Source organism: Bos javanicus, chromosome 23 (genome assembly GCF_032452875.1).
Source record: "Bos javanicus breed banteng chromosome 23, ARS-OSU_banteng_1.0, whole genome shotgun sequence".
NCBI lineage: Eukaryota > Metazoa > Chordata > Mammalia > Artiodactyla > Bovidae > Bos > Bos javanicus.
In genome coordinates, this window is record NC_083890.1 from 6,751,151 (window position 1) to 6,765,322 (window position 14,172).

General features: G+C 46.3%; 1 protein-coding gene across 1 annotated transcript in view; it reads right to left on the reverse strand.

Moving 5' to 3' along the window:
• Positions 1-14,172, reverse strand: part of LRRC1 (leucine rich repeat containing 1) — a 133,707-nt gene that overhangs the window by 79,447 nt on the left and 40,088 nt on the right. The window contains exon 2 of the mRNA XM_061397852.1: positions 4,203-4,320. Coding sequence (XP_061253836.1) covers positions 4,203-4,320 — 118 coding nt within the window. The remainder of the gene's footprint in view (positions 1-4,202; positions 4,321-14,172) is intronic.

The following is a 14,172-nucleotide window of genomic DNA, read 5'->3' on the forward strand; positions in this document are numbered from 1 at the left end:
AACCGCACCAGACCTTAACTTGAAACCTATAGCGCTGGTCCCCTCCCTTGAGCAAGGGAACATCAGGAAAGGGCTCGTTTTGCTCCTGGAATCAAAGCCAACTTGTTCAGTCAGCTCTAGCATCTCACCCTTTAGCCAGGAGGTTAAACCCTGAAGGTTTCCCACCTTCCACACGGGGAAGGTGTGGGGTCGACAGAAGCTAAGTGAATTTGTGCTGAAAGCCACAGGAAGCTGCTGAGGGGATGTTAGGAGAAAGCCGGGGAGTGGGGACAGCCAAAACCACACCCTCGGTGTGTCTGGCATCCCTTCGGGGCTTCTGAACAATGCAGCATCCCCAGACCCACCCCAGACCGCCTGCATCAGAATCCACATTTTAACAAAACCCTGCAGTTAATCCATGGCACATTCAAGCCTGACAAGCACTGATCCAAAGGGCCTCAGGGGTCTGACGCCACCCTCTCTGGTGCCTCCAGCCATGGTCAGTGATGCTCTCTGGACAGTCAGGGACTGAGGACGCCAGGAAAGGTTCTACCCTGACAGTGGTCAGCGCTGGCCACGGCCATGTGACAGCTCAGGGACACAGAGGACCCTGATCACTGGGCGGGCCACCTCTGCAGGGGCTACAGGAGCCTAGTTTCACACGGGCCCCCAGACACAAGTCCCAAACCCTTACAAAAGCCCGCATCTGCGAAAAGTGGGGGTCCCCACGTGGCCTCTCAGGCTGCAGACTCCACCACTTTGATTGACCTGCCTAGGAAATTCACACTCATGGGATTTGATCAGCCAGAAAAAATGAGAGGAGACACGGGCAGATTTGCCTGGTCTGGAAACAGCTCAAGACCCAAGATCCCGTTGGTGATGGTAAAACCATGACCCTTCTCCGCTCTGTCATCTGTGCAGCTTTTTCACCACCACAAAAAAGCCTCCTCCACGACCTCCCACTGTGCGCGCGTGCGCACAAACGAACAAGTGCACACACCAGAGCAAGCCTCTGCCGATAGGAGAAGCAGGTGGTTAAGTCCCCCAGCATTTCCACAAGAGCCTGATAAAAAGGGGGCAGACCTGCAGGATCCATCACCAAAGTCCAGACCTGCAGGAGGGAAGGTTCTCCCTGGGAAAGCAAACACTGGGACCTGACTGGGCTTCAGTGACAGCTCATGTCCTCCTATCCATGCTGGAAGGTATAAATGGGTGCATGAGGAGAGGCACGTAGCCCTTCTTTCTTCCTCTGAATGTTTCAAAAGACACAGCTGATGTGGGAACCAGTACAACTGGCCCCTCACAACGCTGAATTCATACGGAGCACGTCTTCCCACGAGAGTCAGTAACAGGACTGCAACCTTCCAGCTCGGTTTTTTCCTCGGCTCCCAAGGAATTGAAGCCAATAGGTCTCCTCTTTATCCAGGATTTCTGGACCCCTGCTTCTTTTCCTTCTTAACACCAATTTCAAAAAGACTATCTGATTTCTTTGGGTTGTGTGATTTCAGCAGTCATTTTTCAAAGTCGCTGCAGAGTTCACAGCCATCCAGTCTTTACCACTGAGAGCACAGCTGAGACGAGAGAGAGCAGTTTCTATACATGCACCTCAGGCAGGGGAGAACCGGGACCTCAGACGGGCAGGATGCCGGACTTCAGACAGGCGGGTGCCGGACCTTAGGCAGGCGAGATGCAGGACCTCAGATGGGGCGGGTGCCAGACCTCAGACGGGGGGGATGCCAGACCTCAGACGTCGGGGGATGCTGGATCTCAGACGGGGGATGGGGCGGGGGGATGCCGGACCTCAGATGGGGGGATGCCGGACCTCAGACGGGGCGATGCCGGACCTCAGACCGGGGCGATATCGGACCTCAGACCGGGGAGACGCCGGACCTCAGACGGGGGGGATGCCAGACTTCAGACGGGGCGGATGCCGGACCTCAGACGCGGGGGATGCCGGACCTCAGACGCGGGGGATGCCGGACCTCAGACGGGGCGATGCCGGACCTCAGACGGGGGGATGCCGGACCTCAGACGCGGGGGATGCCGGACCTCAGACGGGGGGGATGCCAGACCTCAGACGTCGGGGGATGCTGGATCTCAGACGGGGGATGGGGCGGGGGGATGCCGGACCTCAGATGGGGGGATGCCGGACCTCAGACGCGGGGGATGCCGGACCTCAGACGGGGCGATGCCGGACCTCAGACGGGGGGATGCCGGACCTCAGACGCGGGGGATGCCGGACCTCAGACCGGGGGATGCCGTACCTCAGACTGGGGGGGATGCCGGACCTCAGACAGGGGAGATGCCCGACCTCAGACAGGGGGTATGCCGGACCTCAGATAGTGGGGAATGCTGGATCTCAGACCGGGGGATGCCGGACCTCAGACGGGGGGATGCCGGACCTCAGACCAGGGGATGCCGGACCTCAGACCGGGGGATGCCGGACCTCAGACCGGGGGATGCCGGACCTCAGACCGGGGCGATATCGGGCCTCAGACCGGGGAGATGCCGGACCTCGAGGGGCGGGGGGGAGGGGGAATGCCGGACCTCAGACGCGGGGGGGGGGGGGGGGGGAATGCCGGAGGTCCCCCCGCTGCACAGCAGTGTAAGGGGAGGCTGACTGTGCTCTGCACTGCCGCCCACCCCTGCTGCAGGACAGGCAGTGTCTAGGGCAGCCAGTGACCTGGAGCTGGGGCTAACGGCTGCCTTAGAAAGATGCACTGGGTCAACCAGGCCTCACTCAGTAATGGCCGTCAGATGCGGCCACAAGGGCAGAAGACCACAACAGACAGAGACTGAAGAGGCTGGTGGTGAGACAGCAGGTGAGCGTGGAGGGAGGAACAGACCACCCACAGACAGAAGACAGGCCGCAAAAGCCCTAGCGTAGTGTCAGGTGTGGGCCCCAGCGCAACGCTCAGAACGCCAGCTCCACCCCCATTCTCACCACCAAATCCCTTTTACCTGAGGAGAGCCGACTCCCCTGCAACCAAAGAAGACAAACAAGCCCCCCAAGTAATTTTTTCACTTTCTGTAGTACTTTCAAGGGAAGAAATAATTCTCATGACAAACAAAAGCAGACACTATGACAAGAGCACATGACTTGGCCTAAAGACAGTTTCCAATTACGGGATCTGAGAGGGAGCGGCAATTTAAAAGGTGGGGGGTGGGGGGGAGAGGGGTAAAGCATTGTTTTCTTCTCCACATTTTCAATGAAGTACTGATTATCACTGCTGCCTTATAACAAGGACCCACAGGAAAATACTATATCCAGAGCTGGCATCTTCTGCAGAGGACACCACACTGAAAGAGCCAGACCTGAGGGTCATTGAGAAGGAACCTACAGAGTCTTGTACGAAAGCAAAACAAAACACAAAGCAGGCGTGCAATAGGTGAGGCAGAACAGACTATCGCTGTTATAAACAGAGCACATGTGGGCTTATCCTCAGGACATTAGACCAGAGTCCTCGCAAGAACAGAATGCCACCGCTAAAGACAGGGTCCCTGGGAGCTGCCACTTTACCTTGAGGTAATTAATCAAACATGTTCCAGCAAGCCACGGGACCAGTCTACCCCGGGAATGCTCCAAGGCTACAAGACGCAAGGTGAAACCAGGTACCCATTTAAAAGCGAAAGGTTAAACACGATGTAAACACCCTGTCAGGCCGTTCCATTAAAAGGAGGCAACATCACAATGGAATCTGAAAATCAAAATAAACTCACAAACACGCCACACAAATTCAAGTGGGCAGGCCTACCTAGGGCACAGTCAGAAATAAATGAGACTGACAGAAATGCCTGAAACGGCAAGCAGGTCCATTCACTGCAGCAGAAAGGCAGGTTCTCAGGGGAGCAGCTGAGGGGCCGGGCCACCGCCAGGAGAGACCAGCCCTTCCCCAAGCAAGGCTCCCACCACAGCAGCCCCCAGAGGTCTGGACAAGTGACCACGCTCCCAGCCCTCAGTGTCTCCTCCCATCAAATGAGGGGACAGCTGCCGAGTTCTGAGGCCCCTCTCCACCGCTGTGAATCAGGGTGAACTGACTGGGAGAAAATCAGCACCTAAAATTTGTTTTGTGGCAAACTATTCGATAATGGAAGTAATTTCATCCCAAACATATACATAGCTTTCTTCCTGAACATTCATCCAGCCACATTTACTCAAAATTGCGAACATCAGCATTGGAAGAGACAAACGGACGGTTCACGTGGAACCATTTTCTTCTTACCATTCCGGGACACGTCGAGCTCCACCAGCTGCATGAAGTTGGCTATTTCTGGAGGGAGTCGCTGGATCTCGTTATCGCTCAGTCCAAGCTTTCGTAACTTGACTAGCTGGAAAAATTGCTGAAAGACAAAACAGGTTTATGTAGGTCTCACAGATATTTGCAATGCAAACTTTTTGCCCAATATGAAATGTAAAACAGTATGTCTTCTAGGGTCTTCCCTGGGGGCTCAGTGGTAAAGAATCTGCCTGCCATTGCAGGAGATGCGGGTTTGAGCCCTGATCCAGGAAGATCCCACATGCCGTGGAGCAACAAAGCCCGTGCTCCACAACTACTGAGCCTGTGCTTGAGAGCCCGGGAGCCACAAGTACTGAGCCCACGCGCCGCAGCTACTGAAGCCTGGGCACCCTAGAGCCCACACTCTGCAACAAGAGAAGCTGCCACAATGAGAAGCCCATGCACCACAGCCAGAAAACAGCCCCCACTTGCCGCAACTAGAGAAAAGCCCGCGCAGCAAATAAAGACCCAGCACAACCAAAGATAAAATAATAAAATGTTTTTAAATGTCTTTTAAAAATTATCAAGGACTGCACCAATGTCACTTTCCTGATCTTAATATTGTACCACAGTCATGCGATGATGTAACCGCTGGGGTAAACGAGGTACACAAGACATTTCTGTGCACAAGCAACACTTATTTCAAAATTAAAAAATTTTCACAATGAACAAGTAACTCAGTAAGAATAGTAATGCCTCCTTTACAGTATCCAGTAGGTGGTCACATTTTCTACTTACAGAAACTGGTATGAAACCTTCTACGTTAAGTAAAGATATTTGAAAATTAGAATAAAATATTTCTTAAACATTTCAAAAGAAATTCCTTGCATCAGAAAATATATAAATATCCCACAAGTGTGTGTAGGAGAAAAGGAAATATTTTTGGTCAATCTAAAAAAGAGCCTGCACTGGATCCTTGCCTTAAACATGGCACATAAGGCAAATGCCTTCTGCCCCACACCCTTTAAAAACTGTACTAAAATAGCATTAAAGGAATTTATAGGGAGATGGACATAGACATAAAAATACAAAATAAAGGGATGAAGACAATTCAAGATGAGAGGGGATGAAAAGCAAACTAGACATGTGACAAAATCCTTGAAGCAAGGAAACAGATGAATAAATGGCAGTGAATAAAAGAGTCAAAACAAAGCTGAACTTTAAGCCTGTGGAGTGAGTAGCCTGTGGAGATTAGGTACAGGTATCTCTGAAGGAAGGGGCTTCCCTGAGAGCTCAGTTGGTAAAGTATCTGCCTGTACTGTAGGAGACCCCGGGTTCGATTCCTGGGTTGGGAAGATCCACCAGAGAAGGGACAGGCTACCTACTCCAGTATTTTCAGGCTTCCTTTGTGGCTCAGCTGGTAAAGAATCCGCCTGCAACGTGGGAGACCTTGGTTAAATCCCTGTGTTGGGAAGATCCCCTGGAGACAGGAACAGCTACCCACCCCAGTATTCTGGCCTGGAGAATTCCATGGACTGTATAGTCCACAGGGTCATAAAGAGTCAGACACGACTGAGCGACTTGCACTTTGGATATAAAGACCATTAAGTCCCCACAGCCCCTCCTCTGGCTTGCACAACTAAGCAGGGGACTGGAAATTTCCTCCAGAAGAGCTGACTCTAAGACCAGCTAAAATCAGGGATGAGGCACGCAACCAGAAACAGGGAAGGGGGTCAGAGCCTGCTCCATGAGATCTACTCCCTTCTCCCTGCAGCTGGGCTTCTCAGCAAGAAAACAGACTAACAGACACAGATTATACAAGAGGGAAGCCCCAGGTTATAAGCCCCATTCAGGCACTCAGAGCTTCAGTTCTCTTTTTTAATTCAGGTGCCTGAATCTCATTTAAACAAAGCCAAGGTTCTTCAGACACGGATAAATAAGACGAGGTGAAACAGCCATAAAATAAGAAGAAATAAACCCTAAGAAATTAAAAACTAGTGCAGCATCAAGGTAAGAATCCAACAAAAGAGATGAAAAATAAAGCTAGAAATCTCCCAGAAGGGACAATAGAAAGACAAAGAGATGGAGAGACAGAATAGGGGGGAAAAAAAAGGAAAATTAGAGGATAAGGTTGCAAGGTACTAGATCCAATGAACAGATATTCCAAAGATAGAAACTTACAGACCGCAGAGTGTAAGTTTCCAGGTTAAAAAGGCCCACCATGTGGCCAGTTACACGAATGAAACAAAACATATAGGAATACCAAAGAATATTATAAAAGTTCGTAACTCCAGAAATAAGATGATTCTAAAGGCTTCCAGAGGCTGAAGGGTGGAGAGAAGGGGAAGAGGGCAATAACAAAGGATTGGGACTCAGAAATGGCACTGGACTCAACAGCAACCTTGAAAGTAAGAAGGCAACAGAGCAGTGCCTTCAAAATTCCAAGAAAACATTTCCAACCCACTCACATACCCAGCCAGACTATCGATCAGGTATGATGAATGAATAAAAGACATTCTCAGACATACATGGTCTCAAAAGAGTTATCTTCCTTGCACCTTTCCCAAGAATCCATCAAAATGTGGAAGCAAATCTAAAAGGAGGAAGATCTGAGATTCAGAAACCAGAGAATCAGCCAAACAGAAGGAGACAGAGGCTAAAACAGTGAAGGCATTCCAAGACGGCAGCCAAGCAGCAGGTCCCGAGAGCAGCCAGCTTACACTGAAGAAAATACCAGGGCTCTCAGAGGAGAGCTTGGAAAAAAAAAAAAGACACATGTGAGGGATTATCTGACATGTCTGGAAGTATCAGGAAATTTACTTGGTGACAAATTAGAAAATGAAATAGAGAAAACAAAGCAAGCAAAAAAAGGAAGGAGTTATTAATTCCAGAAAAAAAAATACAGCGTAAAAGAAGATATATAGTCAAAATACAAGATTTGATTATGAACAATATTTATGCAGTCATAATATTTTAATATTTATAAATTGTTAAAAACAAATTTTACATTATGTCAATATTGAGAGAATAGGAAAGAAACCGTAAGTGCTAAAGACTCATCTTCCACAGAAGGAAATCAGTAAACAACTAAATAGTATTGGGTAAAAATCAAACTGTAAAAGCAAGCCATTTAGCAACGTGGAAGCAAATGTTAACAGAAATCCCAGAGCTGGGGGTTCTCAAAAGCAAGACACTGGAGTGGCGGAGGGGAGGACAAGAGATTTATGGGATTTTTAAAAAATTATTTGCATATATTACCTTGCTAAAAATAGAAATTGAATTTACAAAAGAAAACATCTCCACCAAGACAACAGGGTACTCCAAATGATAGTTGTGAAGGCTGCCAACATTTAATAAGCTTCGTCGGTTTTTTCCTTTAGTAAAAGGGATTGTAACTTACATAATCAAAAAGAAGGCATCATCTTTTGGAAATCAATGGGGCAATACAAAACATAAAAAGTTTTCAAGTCCACTGACATCGTAACAACACTTTTGGGCATCTGTTCTAGTAACATAATTGAAAATAAGAAAAAGCAGCTATGGTACACAGTATGTTTCTGCATTCTTATCACTAGAAATGAAAAGCATATCAAATAAGAGAAATGACTAGCATGTTATTAAGAACTCAATATTAAGCAACCAAAGATTACTATAAACACCAGAGAACTTCAAAGAGATTGACGATACAAATATAATTTTAAAAGAAGACAAAATAGCAGGTACACTATGGAAAAGCACATGTACCTGTTGAGAAGAGAACACAGCGGGGAAAGTTACGCCAAGAGACAAGGGAAATGCATGAACAATTTTATTTTTTAACAAAAAAGATACTTTAATATGAACTACGAATCTCATCAAATGAATGCTACCAATCAGCTATATATAATAATGAGCATGCTCAACAAAAGGACTAATCCTTTCGAGTTCTTCAATCATAGGGCTGAAATTTAATTTCTTAAGGAAAGATTCGGAAATTTCTTTATGTGGGTTATACTAAAGCATTAGCTGACACAAAAGCCATTCAAAAGAGTCACATTTGAATAACAGAGCTTATGCCAGTTGTTCAAAAGAGTCTGACAGTTTCATAATGCATCGATGTGCTTACTCAGGCATGAAAAGCTCATTTTGTTTTCCAGGAAAGCTACAGCTCAAAGGCCATCACCTAATCCATACATTCGAGGACCGTTCAGAAATAATACAAGAAACCAAGTCAACCAGGGACTTAAATCATCAGTGGATAATAAGCTAGTTTTATGCCTGTGGAAATGACAAGCTTCGAATCCCAATGTTCAACAGAAATTCCTAATCCTAACTTTAAATCCTAATTTCAAGCAAGCAAATTTAAGTTGTTTTGCATGTTAAAAACATCCTCAAAAAGGACCTGTCACAAATACTACTTTATTCAACTGGGGACACACAGACCAGATAGAGAAACAGCCCTATCCAACAGCATCCCACAATGAAAACAGCGATTCCTCAATCCTTCCCTCATTATCCTGAGGGGACCCTAATTTGGCATTCAAATGCTTTAAATCAACTACAATCTGTAAGAGAGACACAATATCACTAAGACTGCTTAAATCTTCAAGTGTTGCACTTGCAGACAGTCACGGAGGAAAACTCCAAAACTGTATAAACCCTTCTGCCTTCTCTGGGATGAGCCAGGGCCCACAGGAACAATTCCCACGGTAGTCTTGGCAGGGCGCCTGGGCAGGGCGATCTCGTGACGGGGCACACAGACACCATTCTTCAACCACACCATGTTGATTACAGCGCCCTGGCCCATACCGAGCACATTCTGTACAGTTACATGCAAAGAAACCCAAATTGCCTTGGCCTGCGTTGCCGCACCACAGTCTTCTTATAGCCACCATTGTTTTTAGTAGATACAGAGTCTTTAATTTGGTTGAACAGAATGTTTCTTTTTCCCATTCTCCATTTCTAACGAGATTCTTTTCCCTTCTCTTGATAAAGTGTTAGTTCCTCTCCCTTCTTAGGAAATCTGAGTCTTAAGAGAGCTGCGTCCTTTGCTATCACCATATGGCCAAGGATCAACGGTCTCCCCAAACTTCCCCATAAGGTGGGGAAAAGATGAACCATTGTTGCAGACTCACCTGGGGAGGACAGCATAAAGAATGGGATTAACCTCCTGAAAAGCTGTCTGACTCTGAGCTGTCAGGACACCAGATGAACTCACAGACTTCCTTCTGGGCAGCTTCTAGCCCTTCAGCTGTGATTCCCTGGTGGCTCAGGTGGTAAACAATCTGCCTGCAATGTGGGAGACCTGGGTTCGATCCCTGGATCGGGAAGATCCCCTGGAGAAGGAAATGGCAACCCACTCCAGTATTCTTGCCTGGAGAATCCCATGGACAGAGGAGCCTATTGGTCTACAGTCCATGCTGTCGCGAAGAGCTGAGCACGACTGAGTGCACGACTGAGTGACTGCTTTCACTTTTCAACCCCTCAACTAAACGCTGACCCCTTCCCACCCTACCTAAGTTTCATCACATCCCTGTCCCCAAAGACCTGAACTGCCTTTGTGGTCAACCAGCTTGGCAAAGATATAGTAAACCAGTGGTTCTAATCTCCAGGTGAGAATAATCATGTTACAGTATCTATCATTTTTATCACCTGGCCATGTTCTTCACTATGAGACTTATAAAAAGTGATCATGACTTTGTTACCCAGATAAATTCTTCTAGGTATGTACTTTGCATACTTGTTTAAAAAAAAATTCACATATTATTCTAGTATATATTTTGTATATTTGAATGTGCTTGACAGAATTATTCATAATTGCCCAAAACTGAAAATAACCCAAATACCCATCAATAGTACATCTGACAGAAATATATTCTTACAATGAAATTTTTCATGGCAATGAAAATGAACACTTGCTCTTGCAGTACAGAGAAATCTAGAAATAATATTCAGCAAATAAAATCAGACACCAAAGAAGGCACACTATATTACTCCGTTTATATAATGTAGAAAAATCACCAAAACTAAACGTCTTTGTTTAGAGATGCATACAGAGGTGGTAAAAACTATTTTTGAAAAAGGCAAAGAGGTGATCAGTATTCAATCAAGTTAGCGGCTTCTTCCAGTCGTGAGGGAAACATGATCAGGAAGGGCATGAGATGGGCTTCAGGAGTCCTGCCAATTCTAAACCTTCTAACCTGACTGCTAGTCACAGGTTTTCATTTTATAATTTGTTGTGAGCTGTATATTTATGCTTTTGTGCACTATTAATATGTGTGTTTTATTTCACAATAAGAGAAGTTTTAAAAGTTTTAAACTACTGACTAATCAGAAAGAAAAACGCCAATTAGGACCAATGACATCAAATGCCTCACCCTGACAGAGGTGATGGTAATGAAAAGCAATGGCATCACGTCTGCAGGAGGAGAAACAAAAAGGCCAACAGCAACCAAAACAACAACGTTAGAATGACCACGCTGCAGCCATTAACCGTCACCCTTTATTTACTGTGGGATTCTCTGTGCTCAGCAGTGAGCCAAGGACTCCACTCAGGTCATACTCTGTAGTCATCTCAACATCGCTACAGAGCTAACATCTATGTAGAACGGTCACTGCTGCACAACAAACCATCTCAAACTCGGTGACTCAAAAGCAACACGATTTCTTGAAATTTCTCACATTTCTGTGGGCCTGCTGTTTTCGCTTGAGCTCACTCATGCAGCTTCACTCAGCGAGCGGGTCAGAGGGGCAGGAAGACCACCACCCCAGCGTCAGCTCATGGTTCGCTACTTGTGCCAACACCCAGCGGGAGCTCCTCTGCTCTCCACAGGCCTCGTTCCTTTGCCGTATGATCCAGCGGCTCTCAGACCAGCCTTCAAAAGGGGCAAAGAGTCCGGGAGGACTCTCAGAGCCGAAACCTTGAAATCTGCACCATGTCACTTCTGCCATAGTGAGGGGAATGGGGAAATAAGTCTCCACTGGTAGATGGAAAGAGCAGCAAAAATCACACTGAAAAGAGGCTTGGAAGGGGTGAAATCTGGTAGATTAAACGGTCTACTATAAAATGAGGTAGGGGCCTCAGAGGTACCACAGAAGACCACGTATAAAAACCAGACAGACTACTCTATAAAACTCTATGATTCACCACAGAGTAACGATTTTTCCAAAGGAAACCTAAACAAAAAATGTAATAATATACTGGATAAACTTTGGCTAAGACATGACTTTTAACACACGAGAAAGTTAAAGGGAAAAGACTCAAGAAATATTCACAGAAGAATAAAAAGATCCATTAGCTAAAGTAGAGAATTCAAAGGATCATATCTCACATCCAGAATTTGAATTTGAAAGGGTTTCAGCAAACACTCAAAAATAAGAACTGCTGATGAAACAAGTGTTAACAAGATACTTTTTCTACTGTGTTTTGGTAAAGAGGTGTGGAATGGGAATGTCCCCAGGGGAATCACTTGACTTCCCTGGTCCTCTGTTTCTGTAAAAAATAAGCATTAAATGATCGAAGGGCTCTTTTTAGTTCTAAAAATGTTAGAACTGCATTTCAAAATACCTTCAATGTACCATAAAAACATAACAATCCTATTAGCCCACAATATAACAAGCATGCACTTAAAAATGAATAAAACTACAGAAAGTAGATTAGCGGTTGCCTAGGAAACAGGAGATCCAACCAGTCCATTCTGAAGGAGATCAGCCCTGGGTGTTCTTTGGAAGGAATGATGCTAAAGCTGAAACTCTAGTACTTTGGCCACCTCATGCGAAGAGTTGACTCATTGGAAAAGACTCTGATGATGGGAGGGATTGGGGGCAGGAGGAGAAGGGGATGACAGAGGATGGGATGGCTGGATGGCATCACCGACTCAATGGACATGAGTTTGGGTGGACTCCAGGAGTTGGTGATGGACAGGGAGGCCCGGCGTGCTGCGGTTCATGGGGTCACAGTCAGACACGACTGAGCAACTGAACTGAACTGAACTGAACCGAGGCTAGGTATACACACTTTTTTATTTAAGTGAAGTGTGGTTGATTTACAATGTTGTGTCAATTCCTCATGTACAGCAAAATGACTCAATTACACACACACATTCATGTTCTTTTTCGGATTAGTTTCCATTCTAGTTATTTATTAAAAGATTCTGAATACAGTCCCAGCGCTAAACAGTAGGTCTCTGTTGTTTATCTGGTTTCTGTAGTTTGTATCTGCTGATCCCAAACTCCTAATCTGTGCCTCCTCACCACCCTACTTTCCCTGTTAGTAACTGTAAATTTGTGTTGTGTATGTGAGTCTGTTTTTGTTATATAAATCAAGTTCAACTGTCTCGTCTTCTTAGATTTCACATATAAGAGACACCATGTCTCTTTCTCTGTCTGACTTCACTTCTGTGATCTCTAGGTCAGTCCATGCTGTTATAGTGGCATTATTTCCGTTTTTATGGCTGCGTACTATGCCACTTTATACACGCACCACACCTCCTTTATCCAGTCATCTGTAGATGGGCATTTAGGTTGTTCCATGTCTTGGCTATTGTAAGAAGTGCTGCTGTGACCATGGGGGTGCGTGTATCTTTTCAAATTAGAGTTTTCCTGGACATTTTTATTTCACTGGGCTTCCCAGGTGGCTCAGTGGTAAAGAATTTGCCTGCCAATGCAGGACCCACAGCAGATGCAGGCTCAATCCCTGGGTCAGGAAGATACCATGGAGAAGGAAAGGGCAACCTACTCCAGAATTCCTGCCAAGAGAATCCCATGGACAGAGGAGCCTGGAGGCCTGCAGTCCATGGGGTCGCAGAGGGCTGAGCAGCTGCGCACTTGGTTTAACTGCATTGCTACACGTGCCAGCGAGGGAAAGTTTTTCATCTCCAGTTCACTGATGAGGAAACAGATTTTGGCAACACTGCACAGCTCCCAGATGCCACTACCACTTAATAACATTCTTTCAGGAAAATTCCAAGGCACACCCACGTTGGAGGATCACAGGATAATAAATTCTCAGGTAACCGGCAAACAAAAAACATCTGTGAAGCTATATTTTAACGAGCAAAGTGAAACAAAGTCCCGGGAAGTGGGAACCAGGGCTAGGTCGCACTACAATGCTGCCAGTGCTGTGGGGAAAGAAAACAACACACTGAGGGGCCTGCATGGCAGTCCAAGCGCAGAGACCAGGTGTGAAGGGGAAGAAGTCCAGGCAGATAAGAGAGTATCTTCTGGAGGCACTTGGTCCTGGAAGGCTAACTCCAGATAAAGCCTAAGGCCAGGGGAAAGGCTGAAAGACAGGAAACCAGTACACAGAACTGGGACCAGTTCAGTTCAGTTGCTCGGTCCTGTCTGACTCTTTGCGACCCCATGGACTGCAGCACGCCAGGCCTCCCTGTCCATCACCAACTCCCAGTGCTTGTTCAAACTCATGTCCATCAAGCCGGTGATGCCATCCAACCATCTCGTCCCGTCGTCCCCTTCTCCTCCCGCCTTCGTACAAGTCTACAATACGTCAGAGCAAAAGGGACATGTCCATAAAGAAAAAGCTTGGTCTACTTTTGGAGGTAAAGGAGGAAACATCCCCCGCAGCAGGGCAGCCCTGGCAGGTTTCAAAAAAGACTTCCCACACTGTTCAACTGGCAATTCGAACTCTCTGAATGATTTTCAGATAGACATACGATGAAATTCAAAAGAGAGTCAAGAATTTAGAACGCTGATTCACAAAATGGGAAGCTGATGTCCACATCCCACTGTCTAGACAGTGCACAGATGATAAACATGAAATGACATAAAAGGTTCAGTCCCTCCAATAACACTAGCTGCCCTCTCTATAATGGGAAGCGGGAGAAACCTATTTCCCTGCTCACTGATTCGTCCATAAGACAAATAAGTGGAACAGACCACAGAAAAAAGTCTCCTGTTCTAAAACACAATGTTTTAATCAGTTCCTGACTGAGCAGCACAGGTCCACGTTCTTCAGGCAACAAAGAAAAGAATGCATGTT